The sequence below is a fragment of the Podarcis tiliguerta genome (genome assembly GCF_965153285.1).
Source record: "Podarcis tiliguerta genome assembly, chromosome: 12".
NCBI lineage: Eukaryota > Metazoa > Chordata > Lepidosauria > Squamata > Lacertidae > Podarcis > Podarcis tiliguerta.
In genome coordinates this window covers 51,837,004-51,851,210 of record NC_139545.1, presented here as the reverse complement: position 1 = coordinate 51,851,210, position 14,207 = coordinate 51,837,004, and the positions used below count along the sequence as shown (strand labels likewise).

The window sequence follows — 14,207 nt, the reverse complement described above, 5'->3', positions numbered from 1 at the left end:
ACGCAACAAGCATGGATTTGCCAGCGCAGCCTCTTACAAGGGCATCTGGTGATGGGATAAAGGGCCAGAGCAACACAGACAAACAGAAACACTGTCACGTGTTTCCCAAAGCGTGCTATGAAGAGGGCTGGCAGGGAAAGAGCCAGGCTGGGGAAGCTGTGGCCCTTCGGATGCTGCCAGACTACAACTCCCATCATCCTTCACTGCTGACCATGTTGCCTAATGGGAGTGAAGGCCAACCAGATCTTGAGGGCCACAGGTTCCCCCTCTCCCTACTTCAGAAAGTAAATTAAAAAGCCCACAATCCTCCTATATTTTCATGCCCCAGCCCAATGTCAGCTGTTTGTGAGGATCAGGAAACCAAATCTACAAGTTGAAGGACGTTGAGATAAGTGCACAATGGGTACAAGGAGGAACAAGCCCTTTTACTTCTCTTGTGAGGTTATGAACTGCTGCAAATGCCTCCTAGGAAGCTAGACTGGTGACTGGGAGTGGCCGCCGAGACCATATAACACCGGTCTTGAAAGACCTACATTGGCTCCCAGTACATTTCCGAGCACAATTCAAAGTGTTGGTGCTGAACTTTAAAGCCCAAAACGGCCTCGGTCCTGTATATCTGAAGGAGCGTCTCCACCCCCATTGTTCTGCCCGGACACTGAGGTCCAGCTCCGAAGGCCTTCTGGCGGTTCCAAGAGGCCAAGTTACAGGGAACCAGGCAGAGGGCCTTCTCGGTAGTGGCGCCCGCTCTGTGGAACGCCCTCCCATCAGATGTCAAAGCAATAAACAACTACCTGACATTCAGAAGACATCTGAAGGCAGCCCTGTTCAGGGAAGTTTTTAATATGTGACATTTTAGTGTATTTTTCATCTTTGTTGGAAGCCGCCCAGAGTGGCTGGGGAAACCCAGCCAGATGGGCGGGGTACAAATAATAAATTATTATTATTATTATTATTATGTCTTTCCCTTTCTCTGGCCAACAGCTACTTCTACAGGAGGACCCAGTCGGGAGAGGATGGGTGACAGCAGTGCAAGCGTTGACTGCCTACACTGCAGCTATCAAGTGTGTGTTTCTGCCACATACACCTCTTGCACCTGCTTTGACAAATGGGGAGTTCTCTTCGGGGAAGCAGACATGGCTGCAGGGGCTCCAGCTGCTTATTTCCATTCCTTCCTCTTCTTACTCACATTGGGTCAATGAAAAATGAATAAGCCAACTCCCGCCAAGTGAGCCAGGGCCACAAGCCGACTGCATCTTGGGCCACCCTCAGCACAGGCAGGTGTCACAGCTACAGCTTGCCAAATCCCAGTTCCCCCACCAGGTGGTTGTTATTATCCCAGCATCCACCTTGTTTTATCCAAAGCAAAAGGAAACAGATATATAGGCATGGATCAGCTAAGAGCTCCCTTTCAGCTTTGTTCTATCTACGGAGAAGCAAGTTTCACAAATGCCAGCTGCACAGATTTGGACAAGCAGGACTAGAAATTATTCAAAGGCCAGAAATAGGGGAGGAGGAAGTTTCTTACTTGATAGGCTTCACGCTACATGTGGAGCTCTGAATTTGCCTGTAACGGAACCAGGGAACCAATTGCCCACCACTGTGCAATTGTAATAGATTCCCAGCAGGTATGTGGAACAAACCTTTACAATCTACGCAAAGCAAACAGCTGCCCCACCAAACAAATTCGCCACTGATCTATGACCTGCAGAAAACTCATTTGTGAGATGTTAACTTCCAAGTTCGTCCGGTGTCTTAATTCTTCCCAGGGAACCCAAAGTAAGTAATTGAAAGCTTGCGCCTCCGTTCCGTTTGCACAGCCACATACTGACCTGTGTCAGAACATTCTCCATTTCAGCCTTCTTCTCAGCTGTACATTTCTTGTCCGACATCAGCTTCTGTAAGTGAGCTGCAAGAGAAGGCAGAAAGAAGCGTCCGTGGCCTACCACAAAGCTCACCAGAATGCAGATTCTAAGAACTAGATGGGCAGTTTCCAAAAATAGGTCTCTGAGGAGCCCCCAAGATCCCCAAAGCGGAGATCAGTAATGATAGGTTTCTCAGAGAAACATGTCTATCATATCCATCATTAGTGACCTCCTTCTGCAAAGCACAGCTATAGGAGAGAGTCCCATGCTCCCAGTTCAAGGTGAGCCTGAGGCCCAACCGGTCTGACTTGTGCTCAAAAACCCTCCAGGCTTCTCTATAGTGCATAGGTAAAGGTACCCCTGCCCGTTCGGGCCAGGCTTGCCAGACTCTAGGGTTGTGCACTCATCTCACTCTATAGGCCGGGAGCCAGCGCTGTCCACAGACACTTCCGGGTCATGTGGCCAGTGTGACAAGCCACTTCTGGCGAGCCAGCGCAGCACACGGAAACACTGTTTACCTTCCCGCTGGTAAGCGGTCCCTATTTATCTACTTGCACCCAGGGGTGCTTTCGAACTGCTAGGTTGGCAGGCGCTGGGACCTAGCAACAGCAGCTCACCCCGCCGCGGGGATTCGAACCGCCGACCATACGATCGGCAAGTCCTAGGCGCTGAGGTTTTACCCACAGCGCCACCCGCGTCCCTACTATAGTGCATAGAGGGTTCATCAACTCAAGTGTCAATGTAGAAAGAGTTTTTGAAGATAAATGTATGAAAGAAACCAAATCAGGGAAACCAATTTGGCTCTGCCCTTTCTCCCAACATGTTCAGGGAGAGAAGATCCTCGGCCCTCCCAGAGCTGGCACAATTTAATGTTTCTAGTATCATTTTCACAGAATAAGAACAAAAAATAGAAGCTGCTGGGTTTGGGCCAAAGGCCCATGTAGTCCGGCATCCTGTTTTCACAGGAGCCAACCAGATGCAACAGAAATTTACCAAACCTGCAATTTCCAGCAGCTGGTATTGTGAGGCATACAGTGGTACCTCGGGTTAAGTACTTAATTCATTCTGGAGGTCCGTTCTTAACCTGAAACTGTTCTTAACCTGAGGTACCACTTTAGCTAATGGGGCCTCCCACTGCCGGAGTGCGATTTCTGTTCTCATCCCGAAGCAAAGTTCTTAACCCGAGGTACTATTTCTGGGTTAGCAGAGTCTGTAACCTGAAGCATATGCAACCTGAAGCGTATGTAACCCGAATACCACTGTACAGTGATCGTAAGAGCATAGCTGTCATGGCTAGTAGCCACTGATTGCCTTACTCTCCATGAATTTGTCTCATCCTCTTTGAAAGCCACCCAAGTTGGTGACCATCATGATGACAGTCACTACTTCTTGTGGGAGCAAATTCTAGAGTTTATGAGCTGTGTGAAGAAGTACCGTCTTTTCACAGCACAGTTAAACTGTGGCATTCACTCCCACAAGAGGCAGGGAATGGCAACCAACCTGGATGGTTTAAAAAAAAGGATTAGAAACCGTCTAAGTCACTCTTAAGACGGCATTCTGTTTGCAGTCCTGACAGCTGCAGAGAAAGGAAGGAGGATATTGAAAATGTGGTGCTGAAGATATGCCAGCCCAGCATAATACATGGCTTATGCTAACTTGGCTTTCGCTTGGGAGAGGAGAGAGATTAAAACTTTCAATCTAAAAACATTTGTTAGATCAATGCTGAGGCAAGGGGGGGGGCGGGGAACACGCAAACCAGTCCTGCTCTCGCAGCACAGCATACCTTTCAGGAGATGATCAGCTCGAAAACACTCCCCATTTTTCACATCCTTCACCATGAAGTCTGCAAATTTGTCTACGTGGCCGGAGGTCCTGCAATGGTCAAGAGTAACGTCATCGCGCGTGGCGTCAAGATTTCTTTTATTCATTGGCAGATTTATAAACCGATTCACAATGCAATGCTACCCAAACAGTGTGTGATTAAAAAGATATATATCACAGACTTAATGGATTGTTTTCAGTAAACCAAAAGCGATACAACTGTGGTAGAATTCACATTCCGCAAAATGGCAGAGCTATACTTCAGGAAACATCCTGAGCAGCCATCTACCTTCTCGCCGAAGCAAAACTTATATAAGAGCAAGTGCATGCATATACACACACAGAGAGAAATACCTCAATTTAAGAACAGTCCTGTTTACGAACGATTCAGTTTACGAACCCTACAAAACCAGAAGTAGTGTTCCGATTTGCAAACTTTACCTCAGTCTACAAACGGAAACCGAATGGTGGAATAGCACTGGCGACGGGAGGCCTCATTAGGGAAAGTGCGCCTTGGTTTAAGAACAGATTCGGTTTAAGAACGGACTTCCAGAACGGATTAAGTTCGTAAACCGAGATACCATATATAACACTTTTTTTCACTTTATTTTGTAGAACTGAAAAAACTTCAGTAATAATAATAATAATAACAACAGTAGGGTGACATGCTACTTACTTCAGAACAGGCTCTGGCGTGAGCATGGTGCAGTCTATCTCAAGAATCTGCTCTTCTTGGATGAAGTGCTGCCTCCAGGCATGAACTACGTTGTTCTTCAAAGCACAACCCACAGGACCAAAATCATACAGGCCACTCACACCTGCAAGAGAGACAAGCTGTGAACACACACACATACACCATTCCAAATAAATAAGTAAAAAAAACAGAATTCCTGTCTGTACAACTTGAGAATTATAAAAAGTTTTGCAACATATTATCATTGCCATAATATAGAAAATAATTAATTGTTATCTCCTTACTACTGCTGGCAATTACACAGTTCAATTTTTGCAGATTAAGGCAATTAACTCATCCTACCAATAACCATGAGAAACTTCCTTTTGACATTGAGAGAAGCATCTCCTGGCAATTTTTACTAGGATGCAAGCACCACTGAGCTCAAGATCAGTGAGACACACTCCATGTAAGTGTGCATAGAAAGTATTTTGCTCCACTAGTGGAGATTAAAAGGTCTGTTACAGTAATAAAGGTGAAGGTAAAGGGACCCCTGACCATCAGGTCCAGTCGTGACCGACTCTGGGGTTGCGGCGCTCATCTTGTTTTATTGGCCGAGGGAGCCAGCGTGCAGCTTCCGGGTCATGTGGCCAGCATGACTAAGCTGCTTCTGGCGAACCACAGCCGTGCACGGAAACGCCTTTCACTTTCCCGCTGAAGCGGTACCGATTTATCTACTTGCACTTTGACATGCTTTCGAACTGCTAGGCTGGCAGGAGCAGGGACTAAGCAATGGGAGCTCACTCTGTCGCAGGGATTCGAACCTCCGACCTTCTGATCGGCAAGTCCTAGGCTCTGTGGTTTAACCCACAGCACCACCCGCGTCCCGTTACAGTAATACCTGTCTAAAATAACCTACAAAAACCAGATATAACATTTGTACAGATTTAAGTAAAGCAAAGGCTCTCCTCAAAGGGAATTTACAAATTCCTAAAAGAATCCTATGAAGTTTAAACTCATAAAAAGAATTTGCTCATGATGTACTATGGAGCAGTGTTAGAACTAGATCCAAGCAATAAATTGCACTGAATGACAAAAGGTAAAGTACCCCTGACAGTTAAGTCCAGTTGCAAATGACTCTGGGGTTGTGGCACTCATCTCGCTTTACAAGCCGAGGAAGCCGGCATTTGTCCTCAGACAGTTTTTCCAGGTCATGTGGCTAGCATGACTAAGCCGCTTCTGGCTCAACGGAACACCTAAACCAGAGCAGCGCCGTTTACCTTCCCGTCGGAGCGGTACCTATTTGTCTACTTGCACTTTTTGGTGTGCTTTCGAACTGCTAGGTTGGCAGGTGCTGGGACCGAGCAACGGGAGCTCACCCCGTCATGGGGATTCAAACCGCTGACCTTCTGATTGGCAAGCCCAAGAGGCTCAGTGGTTTAGACCACAGCGCCACCTGAATCCCCTGACAGTATCATACACCCACCTAAGATTTTTAGCACCATTCAGCTTAATGCAGATGGTAAGCTAGATCTCTGACATCTTTCATTATTTTTATTGTTAAATCTGATTTCTATGTTACTGCTTGCCTTATGTTTAAAACTGACCATTACATCCTGTATTGTGCATTTTATCATGGCCTAAGACTGCAAAAGGGACGCGGGTGGCGCTGTGGGTAAAAGCCTCAGCGCCTAGGACTTGCCAATCGCATGGTCGGTGGTTCGAATCCCCGCGGTGGGGTGCGCTCCCGTCGTTCGGTCCCAGCGCCTGCCAACCTAGCAGTTCGAAAGCACCCCCGGGTGCAAGTAGATAAATAGGGACCGCTTACCAGCAGGAAGGTAAACGGCGTTCCGTGTGCTGCGCTGGCTCGCCAGATGCAGCTTGTCACGCTCGCCACGTGACCCGGATGTGTCTGCGGACAGCGCTGGCTCCCGGCCTATAGAGTGAGATGAGCGCACAACCCTAGAGTCTGGCAAGACTGGCCCGTACGGGCAGGGGTACCTTTACCTTTAAGACTGCAAAAATAAATAAATGGTGAAGAACACAGGAAATCATGCTCTAAAGAGCCCACAATTACAATTATAAACTGTGTACCTCCATAAATAGAAAAAGCCTGGTCATAGAAAAACCTTCGCTTCAGAGTATCTTCCATTTTAGCTCTGTCCACGATATCATCCTTTGGCTGCAAAGCCAGCTCCTGTAAAAAAAGAATGATAGATTTCAACTAAAACAGATCTTCCCTGATCTGATTATTCTCCCCTCTCTCTCTCTCAATAGCACACACGCCTCCATCTTTAGAGATACATTGCCCTGCATAAAGCAGAATAGTGCTGGACATCTTCTGATTGTATCTGAAGCTGCCCAACATCTGTAAAAGCTATTTTTAAACACCATCATAGGGCATGCTGCTTTCAGCTGCATCGGAGGCAGGACTCTGAAGCGCACATGACAAGGAGCCAGTGATGGAAAAACCTCCAGAAAAGTAGCTGAAGTCCTCAGTTAAGTGTTTTAGGGAAGCTTCTCACAACCTGGTGCTTGCCAGATGTTTTGGACTACAAGACCATCAGTCCCACCCAACACAGGTGCACTACCCAGGGCTGATGAGTTTGCCTATGCCTGGCCTAAATACAAGTTGGACTGATGCGAGTTGGCAAAGGCTGGTCTAAACCGTGGTTGAGCATTACAAAGATAGGCCAGTCAACCCCCACCCAGTGCAGCCAGGAGCAGTTTAGAAGCATGACATTAGCCTCGACGACAGATGAGGAAAGCCACCCCACGTACAACTAAGTTTACTACTACTACTACTACTAATAATAATAATAATAATAATGATTTATTTATTTATACCCTGCTCATCTGGCTGGGCCTCCCCAGCCGCTCTGGTTGGCTTCCCTCAAAATATTAAAAACACAATAAAACATCAAACATTAACAACTTCCCTAAACAGGGCTGCCTTCAGATGCCTTCTAAAAATCAGATAGTTGTTTATTTCCTTGACATCTGATGGGAGGGTGTTCCACACGGTGGGCGCCACTACCAAAAAGGCCGTCTGCCTGGTTCCCTGTAACCTCACTTCTTGCAGGGAGGGAACCACCAGAATGCCCTCGGAGCTGGACCTCAGTGTCTGGGTTGAACGATGGGGGTGGAGATGTTCCTTCAGGTATACTGGGCCGAAGCCATTTAGGACTTTAAAGGTCAGTACCAACACTTTGAATCTGGCATGCCATCACTAACCATAATCAAGAAGAACCATAGTTTGGCATTTGCAGGAAATGCTGAACTATGGTTAATCTGGAAATGGACACCGAAACTTCCAGCCACCTCCTTGAAGACACAATGGAGGAAGAAAAGGGGAGGGGAAGCACAAAAGTCTCAAGTTCATTGTAACTTGTCAGTGCAACCCTAAACCTTGGTCATTTACTCTGGCATAAGGGGTGGGTGGGCGGGGAACCAAAAGCCAACAAAAAAAATGACCCCCAAGGCTCACCTTTGCTTCGAGGATTCTTTTGCGAGCCTTGAGTTCAGCTACTGCTTTGTCTACATCCACCTGGGGAGCCTTCTCTTCCTTCAACTTTCGAACAAGTTCGCCCTAGAAAAAGAATTGCAAACAGTCAGTTCTGGAAGAAATCCCATGAACATAGGGGGGGGGGCGAGGAATTGCCAGCAACAACAGCACTTTTCTACCACTTAAACTCACAACATACACATGGATTTGAGGGACAAGCGATACCCGACCCACAATGATGTTTAAACCAGTACAATTGCCTTTTGAAGGCGGTGGGGAGGTGAGCTCTCACAAAGAAATGCACAGAGTGTGGTGCGTCACAGTCTATGTACTTTTACCAAGAAGTCAAGTCCCACTGTGTGAATGCAATTTACTTTCTAGGAAGTGTGTCCAGCACTTCGGTATCATTGATTTTCTGAAAGATGTGACAGTAAACAAAAACAAATTGACAGAAGCAAGTTATTACGGCATTTCAATAAAAGCCGTACGATTTTGAAAGATAGCAATGCAACTGACTGCAGACATCTTGATAAAGGCTTAAGGATGGTTTCACCGTGGGTTGATAAGAATGTAGGTTAGGAAAAGTCATTCTTACTAGGGATTTCTTATCTCACATTCACAACAGTCCTGGGAGGATAGGCTATGACAAATTTCCCTTCCACGCTGTATCTACTGGGTCCCATAGCTGAGAACCACCATAGGTCTTCTATCACACACTTCAATTTTCACACAAAATTCAATACTAGTTTTTCCTTACATGGAAAACAGGGCAGGGCAACATTACTGTGAAACTTAGGTGGACAGAACTCCGAAAGTCCCAGGTTCCATCCATAGAGTCTGCGTAGAACCTTGGAACGCCGACTCAGAATTCCCAAGTAGTTTGTCACAAATTATGCATCTGGAGTCTTGCAGTGAATATATACACAAAGGGTACAAACCCTAGTGAGTCACAATCACAGTTCCCCAGATTTGGGGTGTGGGTAAGTGCATATATGGGGAGGGGCATACACAAAAGTCGACACTCAATAAGTCTACTGTCTTGACTGCTCCCAGCAGGTGAGATTGTATGGAGCTGGACAAACCAACGCAAGGGCTTAGCTGGATATATCCCACAACAGCCTTTGCCAACCTAGTGCCCTCCAGATGTTTTGAACTATAACTCCCATCAGCCCCAGCCAGATGGTGGCAGTTGTTGTCCAAAACATCTGGAGGGCACCGGACTAGCAGAATGCCTTAAGGATTAGATTCATTTTTTTAAAAAAAGACTATAAACTCCATCACCTTCCTAGTTTCACACATCACAGTTTAGCATCAATCTTCCCCCTAAATAGATTTCCCTTATTGAAGGTCTCAAATGGGACCGCATTTTTTATAATAAGTTCTTTCTACACTGGTAAACCGTTCGCTCCACCGACAAGCAGCTGGCAGGAAGAGCAGAAGTCGAGGGCAAAGGAAAATATGAGCAGGAGGGAAAGAGCTTCAGATGTGGAAAGAAATCTCCATCCTTATGAGATTAATCAAAGAAGAGGCAGGCATGCCAAGCATGACAGACCACAAACTCATCAGGAAAGAAGCGAAAGAGAAACCCGACAGCGTCCATTGCTGCAGCCAGACTAACAACGAGCTTGATTCTGAATGTGAAAGTTTGACTCAAAGTCACTGCAGTTGCAGGCTAACGTGGCAGAAGGGAGGGAACTGAAGGTTGTTTTTTCTAAGCTAGAAAAGAAGGGAAGGAGAAGAAGGGAGGAAGAGAGGGTCGGCTGAGAGATAAAACCTCAGGAAAGCAATATTAAAAAGACATTTGAAATCTGCAGTCACCAGGAATGAAGAGGGGGGGGGGAGAGCATGCATTTTTAAAAAGCCAGCAGCATTTGCAGTTTCACATGTCAAGAAAGAGAAAGTCCGGAGCACACAGGAAAAAGGCAGAAATTGAGGTGGGGGGAGGCAGGGAGAGGAAAGAAATGCCGACAGGATACAATTTATTTGAGAGAACCTGCCCAACCCAAAGAAAGTGCAACGGAGCTAGACTGATGTGGCAGATTTCACTGCAGCTTTGTCCCTTATGGCAGGGAAAGGGATCCACCCCTCTAACACAGAAGCCTATTGCATCAGGCACTGCTGCAGGAGGAAAACATTAACCCAGCCCAGGACTGATTTCTCACTCAAGGAGATCTGTCCAGAGGTGTAATTAAAGTGTTTCTTCCTTCCCTAATGACGGGGACAAGCCAACAGTCCATACAACCTCCTCTTCATTCACCAGATCTTAATCTCTGCCAGGCTAATTTCACATCACACTCTCTGTGCCTGGCAAAAGTCCCTTCTCACACCAAGCTTTACTTTCAGCATTTCCTTATTGCAAATATGAGAAAGCAGGAAGATTCCTGTTTAAGAAAACGTACTGTGCTTGTGTGTCAGCTACTGAGATTCCTTTTAAAAGGATAACCTCCGACTCTTGCATCAAGCCACCAGAACCTGATTCAGCAAGATCTCCTTAGAACCGGGTAATTTGGGATGGTGTATGATGATTCACAAGAAAAACAAAGCCGAAGCATACACTAATTACGATGCTACCCATCCAGTTATGTAAAGACACCCATCTGAGTCCATCTTACATGACTAGCTAAGCAAGAATAGACTGTGAACTTAGTGGCATAATGGGGAATTTACACAGAAATAACCATGTATCTAAAGATCAGGTATATAAATAATCTGAGTATGCAGGGCCTTGTGAAACAACCAAACAGATCTAATTTTGCATTAGACTGGAATATATAGACATACACCCTCCAGGATGCAAAGATATAAAAGAGTATTGCAAGAACCAAGCAGATCTGAAAGTCAGATGGTATGTGGGGAAGCAAAGCTCATCTCCACCATGTGAAATCCCCCACACAAAAAGTTAAGGAAATTTAACAGTACAATGCTTTAAAGCAGAACTGTATCAATAGGCATTCATCCCTAGTGGGAGTCTAAATATATCCCCAAATCCTTACAACCATTGTATTATTACGACTACAATTTGTTTATATAAACTGCTTTTCAGCCTAAAGGCCCCCAAAGCAGTGAACAGCCTATTAAACTGGTGAGAACATATATTATGCTTGACCTTTCCCAAAAGACCATGAGAAAATGCTTAATTTGCTTCTTTTGAAATGAACAAAAGTGGCTACAGATCTTTGAATCGGAGAGCGCAGAGATTCAATTCTTTACTGCAAGGTATCACATCTGTCTACAAAAGGAGTGTCATAAGGGGCAGGGTAAAGGTTCGTTAGGAATAATGCATTCCAAGTGAAACAACTCTGTAGAAAGCTAAAGCTGCAATCCCCCACTTACCTAGGACCACTGAACCCAATGGGGCTTACTTCTTAATAGATATGTATAGAGCATTGTGCTGTGTAAGACATGCGGGAGAAGAAAACGATGCTCTGTGTGGACTCCACTCTGCTAAAAATGGGTTTGAATTATCATTTCACACTGTAGGGGGGAAAGGGGACCTTAAACACATTCCTCTAGAGAGTAAACAGCTGGAGCAATCCAGCTGAAGAAAATGAGAGGAAAGACCATCCACAGTATATGGGACAGCAGGGGGAAAGAGTTCGTATCTATCTTGTTCTCAGCTCAGCTTATCACAGTGGGAGAGGAACTGCAGAGAAGCATGTGAGTTTATAAAGAGGAAGGCAGGCATCTCACAGAAGACCCAGATCTATGTTCAGGTAAATCTCACCCACCCAAACGGAATATAGGAACCTAGTTATGTGAAAGAAAATGCAGCAGAGAAATTAGCTGTAACACCAGACAAATCTCAGGAACCTGGGGAAAGGACCCACTGCCATACACACAACTGGCTCTCTATGAGAACAGGAATGCTGCAAAAAGACACAGCACTTTAATTCAAATGCACATGAGGACTTTCCTCAAACAGAATTAAGGGATGTCTGTATGAATCCAACTTTAGGTAGATACAGATCAGTAACTAAAGGGGGGTTATTCTAAAGCAATGGTGACTTCCTACACACCTCAAAGCTACAGTGGAAAGCCTTGGAGAATAACCAGGAATTAAGCATTTGTATGTATCTCTTAATTCTACAGCTACACCGTGAATAGGGGGAAGAGTGACATGCAAGTCGGAACAGAGGAAGATGACTAGGATGAGAAAGCTTCAAACAAAGGAAGGAGCCAGAGGAAGCACCTGTCCTAAGTCAAGTTTTGAAAGGACGCCACATCACGACACACGCAAATCAAGGGTTGGTTAGGATCCCCCGAAAACACCCAGGATCCAGAATCCCAAGCAGAGTTCCAAGCGTAAAGGACAACCAGGGGCAGCTGCATCTTGTCACGGGGTATCCTCAGATCAGAAGGCTCCCAGGACAATCCTATACGTGTGGTTGTTCAGAATCGAGCCCCACTGCACCCAGCGGGGCCTTACACCTGTGTAAAGCGTCTTTGCAGCCTGACAGTATTGCTGTCATGTGTGATTATTCACCTCTTTCCCACTACACAGATCCAGACTGCAAGGGGAAGCCTATTGAAAGGGGTGAAAGATAAGTCCCCTATAGACATATCCCTGTGTGTCTAACTATATATGTCTGTGTGTGTGTGTGTTTCCAGATATATGTGTGCATCCCTATTTATATGTATGTGCATCTATTTATCCCTATGTGTTATGTGCATATATATAGATATAGATATATATGCGTGCGCGTATGTATGGGTATATAAGTATGTGTGTATATCTGTGTATTATGTTTATATGTGTGTACAGTGGTACCTCGAATTAAGTACTTAATTCGTTCCGGAGGTCTGTTCTTAACCTGAAACTGTTCTTAACCTGAAGCACCACTTTAGCTAATGGGGTCTCCTGCTGCCGCTGCACCACCGCCGCACAATTTCTGTTCTCATCCTGGGGCAAAGTTCTTAACCCGAGGTACTATTTCTGGGTTAGCCGAGTCTGTAACCTGAAGCATCTGTAACCTGAAGTGTCTAACCCCGAGGTACCACTCTATGTGTGTGTGTATAGACACACATATATATACACGGTGTGCGTGTGTGTGTGTGTATATATATATATACACATACACACACACGGGGGGGGGGGAGAGAGAGAGAGAGAGAGAGAGAAATACAGATTCTAGAGACCCTCATCCAGATTGGGGGGGCGGGGTGGGGGAAAAGATCCTAGGATGAAAAGGAGAGAAGCCCCCGACCCAGAGTATGCGGAGTCCCCCCTCCTCTTTCTAACACAGGCAGCCACCCCCCCAACTGATGGACAAAGGACCCCCCCCTCCAAACAAGCCCCCCGTCCAGCCTCACCTGCTGCCGCACCGCCTGCCTGAGCGGGGCGAGCAGCGCCTCGGCGGCGGGCCCGTCCATGCCGGCGCCGGGGTTGCTGGTCCGCTGGGAGGGCGAGAAAGAGGAGGAGGCAGGGACGGCGGAGGGGGACCCGGGGCGCCTGGTGACCAGGGTCCGGCTGGCGGGGCTGGGCTGGAGGCCGAGGGAGGCGAGGGGGCTGAGGAGGAGGCTGCGGGTGCTGCTGCTGCTGCTTGTGAGGCGGCCGAGCGAGGCGGCGCGGAGGACGCTAAGGGGCCACGGCATGGAGCGCAGGAGGGCGGCGGCGGAGGCGGCGAGGCCCGGCCCCCAGCATGATGAAATCCCCGGCCGGCGAGGCCGCCCTCTCCGCTCGCCCCGCCTCGAACCAGGCGGACGCGGCCCCCGCTCCGCCGCGGCACTTTCGCTCCTTCTCTGCCCCGCCCCGGCCGCGGAGTGGCAGGCGCAGATTCGACACGGGCCAGCGGGCGGGATCTAATCCACGCAGGCCTCGCCTTTCCCCTGGGCCGGAGTAGGCCGCGCCGGTTGCTAAGGCAACGGCCAGGCCTCCCGCCGCCTCAGAGGCCGCGTCGGGGTGCTGCGAGGCCGAGGGAACGGAATAAAATAAAAATAAATGGAGGGTTTGGCGAGGAAGCAGTATCACTTGCTACCTGGAAATATGTTGGGGAGGAGGGGGAAATATTATGGGGTGGAGTGTTGTTTTTTGAAGCCAGGCCTCGTTCAGCCTTTCTCAGACTTAGGTCCCCAGAGGTTGTTGGACTACAACTCCCAGCATCACTGATCACGGGCCCTAGTAGCTAGGGATGATGGGAGTTGTAGTCTTCAGAACAGCAGGGGAGCCAAGTTTGAGAAACACCGATGACCGGCGAAAAACACTGCAGGAGGACAGGAGTAAACACCACAGAGGAGATACATGACCTTGTACCACATATGTTCACCCAATGCAAGAAACCCTAGTCTGAATGAGTCCCAGATTTAAGAATTCATCAAGCACATTTCGAAGACTACAGATCCCATGCTG

General features: G+C 47.2%; 1 protein-coding gene across 1 annotated transcript in view; it reads right to left on the bottom strand.

The window, feature by feature from the left end:
• The window catches only part of GARS1 (glycyl-tRNA synthetase 1), a 28,080-nt gene extending 14,376 nt beyond the window's left edge, over positions 1 to 13,704 (bottom strand). Inside the window, exons 1-6 of the mRNA XM_083406320.1 lie at positions 13,172 to 13,704; positions 7,844 to 7,945; positions 6,451 to 6,553; positions 4,360 to 4,501; positions 3,646 to 3,734; positions 1,830 to 1,906 (exon numbers count right to left, since the gene is read on the bottom strand). Of these exons, the coding sequence (XP_083262446.1) occupies positions 1,830 to 1,906; positions 3,646 to 3,734; positions 4,360 to 4,501; positions 6,451 to 6,553; positions 7,844 to 7,945; positions 13,172 to 13,453 (795 nt within the window). The 5' untranslated portion in view covers positions 13,454 to 13,704. The remainder of the gene's footprint in view (positions 1 to 1,829; positions 1,907 to 3,645; positions 3,735 to 4,359; positions 4,502 to 6,450; positions 6,554 to 7,843; positions 7,946 to 13,171) is intronic.
• Between the last annotated feature and the right edge of the window lie 503 nt (positions 13,705 to 14,207).